Genomic DNA, 7,966 nt, shown 5'->3' with positions numbered 1-7,966 from the left:
GCTATGCCCGTTAGCGCCCATGCCTGCTATGGCCTTTGGGCCAATGACACAAGGGCCCACGCCCCTGAACGTTAAAAAAAAGAATTAAAAATATATATATATAAATAATAATAATAGTAATATATTAAAAATAATTAATTAATTAAAGAATTAATTAACCTAATTAATTTTTCATTAATTAAACTAATCTAATAACTAAACTAATTAAACTGTTAGTTAATTAATTAATCAGTCTATGACAGGTGGGTCCCGCACGTTAGTTTGACCCAGTCAACGCCCTGTTGACTGCTGACGTCATGCTGACGTCTTGATGACGTCAGGAGGCACTATTCTGGATAATGTTGAATTAAATAAATTAAATAAATTCTAAAATGTTTTAAAACTTTAGAAAATCATATAAAATAAACCGTAGCTCAGATGAAAATACTTTCTACATGAAAGTTGTTCAGAACGACGAGACGAATCCGGATACGCAGCCCGTTCGTCTGCCACACATCCGTAGCATAGCAAACCTGTAACATTTCACCTCCGGTTCATCTGCCCAAAAACGCGAAACACCGGGGATACTTTCCCGGATGTTCCCCCCCTTCGCCGGTACCACCTACTGTCGCGTTAGGACACACCTCGCACTGCTCATTGTCATGTCACGCATCTTCATGTTTATGTTTGCATTGTATTTACTGTTTCTTCCCCCTCTTCTCTCCGGTAGACTACGAGACCGACACTGCTGCTGCCTAGTTCGACTACGGAGTTGACGACCCCTCCTACTTGCCAGAGCAACCAGGCAAGCCCCCCCCCCCTTGATCACCAGATATCGCCTATTCTTCTCTATACTGCTTGCATTAGAGTAGTGTAGCATGTTACTGCTTTCCGTTAATCCTATCCTGATGAATAGCCTGTCTTTGTTACTACAATTGTTACCCTTACCTGCTATCCTACTGCTTAGTATAGGATGCTAGTGTTCCATCAGTGGCCCTACACTCTTGTCCGTCTGCCATGCTATACTACTGGGCCGTGATCACTTCGGGAGGTGATCACGGGTATATACTATATACATTATATACATGACACATGTGGTGACTAAAGTCGGGTCGGCTCGTTGAGTACCCGCAAGTGATTCTGATGAGGGGGCTTAAAGGACAGGGGGCTCCATCCCGGTAGAGGTGGGCCTGGGTTCCTGACGGCCCCCGACTGTTACTTTATGGCGGAGCGACAGGGCAGGTTGAGACCACCTAGGAGAGAGGTGGGCCTGGCCCTGGTCGGCGTTCGCGGATACATAACACGCTTAACGAGTTCTTGGTATTTGATCTGAGTCTGGCCATTTGGTCTATACGCACTAACCATCTACGCGGGAGTAGTTATGGGTATCCCGACGTCGTGGTATCAGCCGAAGCTCTTTTGACGTCAGCGACTGAGTGGCGCGCGCCGCATTGGACCGTAAGCTCGCGCTTGTATTAAGGGGGCTAGGTCTGCTTCCGGCCGCGTACGCAATGTGCAGGTGTGCATAGGGCGATGGGCCCAGACCCCTGCGCGCATAGGGTTAGACCGGCGTGCTGACCTCTCTGTTGAGCCTAGGTGGGGCTGTGACGTGTTGATCTTACGAGGCCGGGCATGACCCAGAAAAGTGTGTCCAGCCAAATGGGATTGAGCGTGTTGGGTTATGTGGTGCACCCCTGCAGGGAAGTTTATCTATTCGAATAGCCGTGTCCCTCGGTAAAAGGACGACCCGGAGTTGTACCTTGACCTTATGACAACTAGAACCGGATACTGAATAAAATACACCCTTCCAAGTGCCAGATACAACCCGGTGATCGCTCTCTAATAGGGCGACGAGGAGGGGATCGCCGGGTAGGATTATGCTATGCGATGCTACTTGGAGGACTTCAATCTACTCTCTTCTACATGCTACAAGATGGAGATGGCCAGAAGCGTAGTCTTCGACAGGACTAGCTATCCCCCTTTTATTCTGGCATTCTGCAGTTCAGTCCACTGATATGGCCCTTTACACATATACCCATGCATATGTAGTGTAGCTCCTTGCTTGCGAGTACTTTGGATGAGTACTCACGGTTGCTTTTCTCCCTCTTTTCCCCTTTTCTATACCGGATTGTCGCAACCAGATGCTGGAGTCCAGGAGCTAGAGATCCCGAGGATGATGCTACATGGAGTTCGGCTTCGAGGAGTAGTTAGGAGGTCCCAGGCAGGAGGCCTTGCCTTTTCGATCGTTGCTACTTTTGTGCTAGCCTTCTTAAGGCAAACCTGTTTAACTTATGTCTGTACTCAGATATTGTTGCTTCCGCTGACTCGTCTATGATCGAGCACTTGTATTCGAGCCCTCGAGGCCCCAGGCTTGTATTATAATGCTTGTATGACTTATTTATGTTATAGAGTTGTGTTGTGATATCTTCCCGTGAGTCCCTGATCTTGATCGTACACATTTGCGTGCATGATTAGTGTACGGTCAAATTGGGGGCGTCACAGGCACGGACGGCTTGCCCCTCTTAGCGAGGGGTCGCCTGACAGAATCCGGAACCACTGGAGGTTCCGGTGCAGTATTCGACCGGGGGCTAGATTTGCTGCCCCCACTGCCCAGGGGACTCTTGCCCCTCCTGCGCCCAGCGTCCGGAATGTCGCCTTGGGGCGCCTCCGGAACTGTCTCCCCTTGGTTCAGTGCCCTTTGAGACAACACCTCGGCGTCGTCCGTAGGGCGGGGAGAGGAGGCGGTCGGGAGTGAATCGCTCTTCATCTCCGACGAGCCCAAAGACTCCTCCGAAGAGGATACATCGATATGGGCTCTGGATGGACTGCATAATCATGTTCGGCATGATAAGAAGCAATAAAAGAGAACATACCAAGAACTATTATGATATCCGGATACTTACGACTTCGCCAGGGGCTTTTCCCTGGGCAACCACTCGTCGTCGCTAAAAGCGGCTGTTGTGGAGCAGTCCAAAAGGAGGGTCCTTCCCTTCTTGGACCCTTCGGCCTCCCCAGATGGTGCGGCCTTCCTTTTCTTGTCTCCCCCGACTGGGGGGGGGGAGAACTTTCCTCTTCCTCCTCCTCGTTTTTGTGGGAGGAGTGCGCCTCGGTGTTTTTGGACGATGAGTCATATGACCTTGCGCCGGAGACCTTTCCTGGTCCCCGTGGCCTTCTTCTCCGGCGCCTCATAAGGCGCTAGAACCAGCATCTCCGTTAGGAGAGCATCTGCTGGATCTTCGGGCAGGGGGCTGGACAGTCGATCTGCTCCGCTGTCGCTACCCAGTCCTGTTAAAATGGCATGGAGGCTCAGACCCCTCGCACTATTATGCTAGGCAAAGAAACATTTTGTGAGATATAAAAGACTTACCGGATTGGCAGGGCGCTTTGCGCTGAGTCCGCGATCCTCGATAAGAGGAGGAGGTACCTCCGCGCCCTTGAACAGCACCTTCCAGATGTCTTTGTGCGTCGTGTCGAAGAGCTCTCGCAGCGTCTGGTGCTCAGCCGAGTCGAACTCCCACAAATTGAATTCCCGACTTTGACACGGGAGGATCCGGCGGAAGAGCATGACTTGGACCACGTTGACAAGCTTGATTTTCTTGCTTATCATATTCTTGATACATTTCTGTAGTTCGGTCAGTTCCACCGACGAACCCCAGGACAGGACCTTCTCTTTCCAGGAGGTGAGCCGCATGGGGATGCTAGATCGAAATTCGGGGGCCGCCACCCAGTTGGTGTCGCGCGGCTCGGTGATGTAGAACCACCCCGATTGCCACCCCTTCACGGTCTCCACATAGGAGCCTTCGAGCCAGGTGACGTTGGGAATTTTGCCCACCATGGCACCTCCGCACTCCGCCTGCTGACCAACTACCACCTTTGGCTTCACGTTGAAGGTCTTCAGCCATAGGCCGAAGTGGGGCTTGATGCGAAGGAAGGCCTCACACACGACGATAAACGCCGAGATGTTGAGGATGAAGTTAGGGGCCAGATCATGGAAGCCCAGCCCATAGTAGAACATGAGCCCATAGACAAACGGGTGGAGGGGAAATCCCAGTCCACGGACGAAGTGGGTAAGAAATACCACCCTCTCATGGGGTTCTGGAGTAAGGACGATCTGCCCCGTGTCTGGGAGCCGGTGCGCGATATTTGCGGCTAAGTATCCGGCTCCCCAGAGCTTCGTAATGTCCTCCTCCGTAACGGAGGAGACCATCCACTTGCCCCCCGCTCCGGACATGTTTGGAATGGCTTTGCGGAGGAAAAGCGAACTTGGGCGTTGGAGCTCGAGCGCGTGAGAATGGATGGGCAGGGGAAGGAGAAGGCATGGGTGAGAAAGAGGAGTCCTTGTCCCTTTATAAAGGCAGTAGAAACTGTGCGCCTCCCCACTTGCCTGGTAAACCCGCTTATTCCCCAAGCGCCGTAATTGATGGCGCGGTTGGGTTACCCACACCCGTATTGATGAGAATCCCGTGATAAGGGGACACGATCTCTACTTCGACAAGACGTGCCAAGAAAACCGCCTCGCGATATGTGTAGTAGCTGGTTGAGAAAAGCGGTTCGAATAATGACCGGGCCATGGCGTGATGTCACGCTACAAAATGTGTCAGCAGATTAGATTTGTGGGATATTATACTCTCTATGGTGGTATGTGGAATTTGTTTTGCAGAGCCGGACACGATCCTTGTGTTCGAAATCTTCTATTGAGTATTCGGAGGAAGAACCCGCCTTGCAATGCCGAAGACAATCTGCGCGCCGGACTCATCGTCATTGAAGCCTGGTTCAGGGGCTACTGAGGGAGTCCTGGATTAGGGGGTCCTCGGACTGCCGGACTCTATACTTTGGCCGGACTGTTGGACTATGAAGATACAAGATTGAAGACTTCGTCTCGTGTCCGGATGGGACTCTCCTTGGCGTGGAAGGCAAGCTTGGCAATACGGATATGTAGATCTCCTCCCTTGTAACCGACTCTGTGTAACCCTAGCCCCCTCCGGTGTCTATATAAACCGGAGGGTTTAGTCCGTAGGACAACAACAATCATGATCATAGGCTAGCTTCTAGGGTTTAGCCTCTACGATCTCGTGGTAGATCAACTCTTGTAATACTCATATCATCAAGATCAATCAAGCAGGAAGTAGGGTATTACCTCCATCGAGAGGGCCCGAACCTGGGTAAACATCTTGTCCCCCGCCTCCTGTTACCATCCGCCTTAGACGCACAGTTCGGGACCCCCTACCCGAGATCCGCCGGTTTTGACACCGATACTCGTGCCTGGCGCGCAAACTGACGGTGCAAAATACCATCAGATCCCTTGGCAAGGTTCCTGGCGAGATCAGAAGTACCGGAACGGAGCCTGCACACACAAGTTACCCAGGTTCGGGCCTCCAGAGAGTAATACCTACATCCCGCTTCTTCCTGTTATTCACGGTGGTGGGATACCTCGTGCGAGGGAATACAATGGAGTACGGGGTTGCTACCGAGAGTTGTCTCTAGATTGGATGCCCTAGGTTCTCCTTTAGCTCCTCTTATACAAGCGGTGGAGGTTAGGGTTTTACATGGAGGAGATGCGATCTTGGTTGCCGTCCTTCTCGTCTTGCACAACAAGGTGACTGAAGGTCGGTTTCTATCCTCGTCGGGCCCCCCGGCCTTGATCCACCCTTTGGCTTAATCTAGCCTCGTGAGCCACCTCCGGTCATGGCCCCACCAGTCATACGAGTGGCCAAATGGAGGCATTTTCCCGATTGACGGCATGCGACTGTAGACACTTTGACAATCGATGGAAAGCCCCTCACTTAGGTGCCTCATGGGCTAATCTTCATGGGCAAGGGCCTTTAGCTTGGGCATACATAGTTGTGGGGCCTACCTCCTAGGCCTTTCCCATCACGAGGAAGCGTGAGTACTCCCCAATGAGCCTGTTGGTGGTCGGCACCTCCTCGTTGTAGGCCGTGCAATTCGGTGCTCCGCCCCACATAGCTATCGCCTCCCATGTTCTCTCTTAGTATGCGAATGAAGGAGAAAAAGGGAGGAGACGACGTGGAAGCAAACTTCGCACATGTGGTTGTATGAAAAATTGATAAAGAAGGCGCGTCATAGCGGGTCAACATCGATTAATGGGATCAAGTGGTCATAAGCGTGTGTCGCATGGAAAAACAGGAGCGGACGATTGCGCCTAGCAATGCCACACTATCCCATCATCGAGATTCGTGCAAGTCATCCGGCGGTCGTCGTTGCGTCGCGCCTGAGAGGTAATGAGAGAACTTTCTTCAACGCAATTTTTTAGGGTAATTCTTTAACGCAATTGAATGAGCTAATTACTGCATATAGCCCAGTTGGACGATATTGTTAACCTCATTGTATTTTTCTTTCTTTGGGGGTCTTTTCGCATGTGTGTTGGGACACGTGTGGTCTCTCAGGGTCTTTCGACGATGCTGCGTCTGTGCTACATCTGTATCCGTTTCTGGATAAGGTTTAATGCAGTATTCTTCTCCAAAAAAAAAAATTGCATGCCCACACGACGTACGCAATGACAACTATACCCTCAGCCTTTCCAGAACCATTAATTACCCCCCACGCAAGGGGCAAACCCACACGATGGCATTCTTGTTATTTATAGCGTACCCGATGGCAACTGCCAAACAGCTGAATATAAATAGACCACCGCACCCGGCCACCCCGTCCTCCCTCCGCTCCGCCTCATTCTGCAGAGGAGAGCCCTGCCCTCCTCCCTTCTCTTTCCACCAAAATCTCCGCTTCGTTCGGCGCCTTCTCTCTTTCTCCCCCCTGTGATCGTACGGATTTGCTCTCCAGTGGGCCCCGCCGCACCCGCACAACTCCCTTCCTCTGTAGCTTTTTAAACCAGTTTCCTTTTTCCTCCGCATATTTTCCTCCTTCCTCTGCCGCTATCGGCGATCCCGTCCGGCCGCTGCAGTCGTGGCGGAGGCGCGCGTCGGGGCCCTCGGGATGTCGATCTGCGCGAGGATGGACGCGCCGGGCGGCGGCGCGCTCGGGAAGCGGAAGGAGCGGGAATACTCGTCTTCGTCGGAGCAGCGGCCGCCGCTGTTCCCGCCGCCGCCGCCCGTGAGACAGGAGCTGCTGAGGAACAAGCCGCACCAACTGTCGCGGTTCGCCAACAAGCCCCCCATGCCGACGCCTCCTCCCCAGGGCGGGAGCAGCAAGCTGCTGGCCGGGTACCTGGCGCACGAGTTCCTCAAGTTCGGCACGCTCCTCGGGGAGCGGCCCCCCGCGCCGGGCCGGAAGGAGACCGCCACGCCCACGCCCGCACCAACACCCGACCCCGCGAGGAGGTACGCCGAGGCGTCGATGCTGCTCATGGCGGGCGGCACCCGCATCCCCGGGGTTTTCAACCCGACGCAGCTCGGCTGCTGGCTCCGGATTAAGGATTGATGGAGGCACGCCCGCGGTGGCGGTTCGCGTCCGGGTGCGTACCGCGTGCACGGCTCCCGAGGCGCGCGACCCGGCGGCGACGAGCCCATGCTTTTGGACATAGCAAGTGGTGGTGGTGGTGGTTACTTTGCCCAGATCCTTTTCCTTTTTTCTATGTTCAGGTACTAGATGTTTCGGTTTAAGAATTTCATGTAGAGTTGATAGGAAACTAGCGGCATCAGAATTTCATGGGAGTAGTAGTACCAGTACTTTTTAACATGTGTGTCCGTCTCTGCTATGTGAGCTCTGTATCGGAAGGTGTTCGATATGATCTCCGGCTACCGAGTATGCTTGATAATTGAAGTGCATGGAAATCCTTCGCTTGCATATGTATAATTTTAACTAGTACATTTCTCCGAGATTAAATTGAGCCACGGCGGAGTGTCGGCTTTTGTTGTTGGCATCGCGTGTGGAAGCAACTTCCTTCAGGGAGCTTTACGTTCAACGATTGTTCTAGTGATGTCGTTATTAATTACTACTAGGCGATTTGAACCATATCCAACTCTGATTTTGCACCGATGCCTCCCACATTGTACCGTGTCTCGATTGTCCA

The 7,966-nt window shown here is 52.5% G+C and overlaps 1 protein-coding gene across 1 annotated transcript; it reads left to right on the top strand.

Annotated features, from left to right (window-relative positions):
- Positions 1-6,640: 6,640 nt before the first annotated feature.
- On the top strand, positions 6,641-7,742 carry LOC123141537 (uncharacterized). Its single transcript, XM_044560649.1, has one exon. The coding sequence runs from the start codon at positions 6,931-6,933 to the stop codon at positions 7,372-7,374; it is 444 nt and encodes a 147-aa protein (XP_044416584.1). The 5' UTR covers positions 6,641-6,930; the 3' UTR covers positions 7,375-7,742.
- Positions 7,743-7,966: the final 224 nt, after the last annotated feature.

This window comes from Triticum aestivum, chromosome 6D, assembly GCF_018294505.1.
Source record: "Triticum aestivum cultivar Chinese Spring chromosome 6D, IWGSC CS RefSeq v2.1, whole genome shotgun sequence".
Taxonomy (NCBI): domain Eukaryota; kingdom Viridiplantae; phylum Streptophyta; class Magnoliopsida; order Poales; family Poaceae; genus Triticum; species Triticum aestivum.
This window is presented reverse-complemented; position numbering and strand designations above follow the sequence as displayed.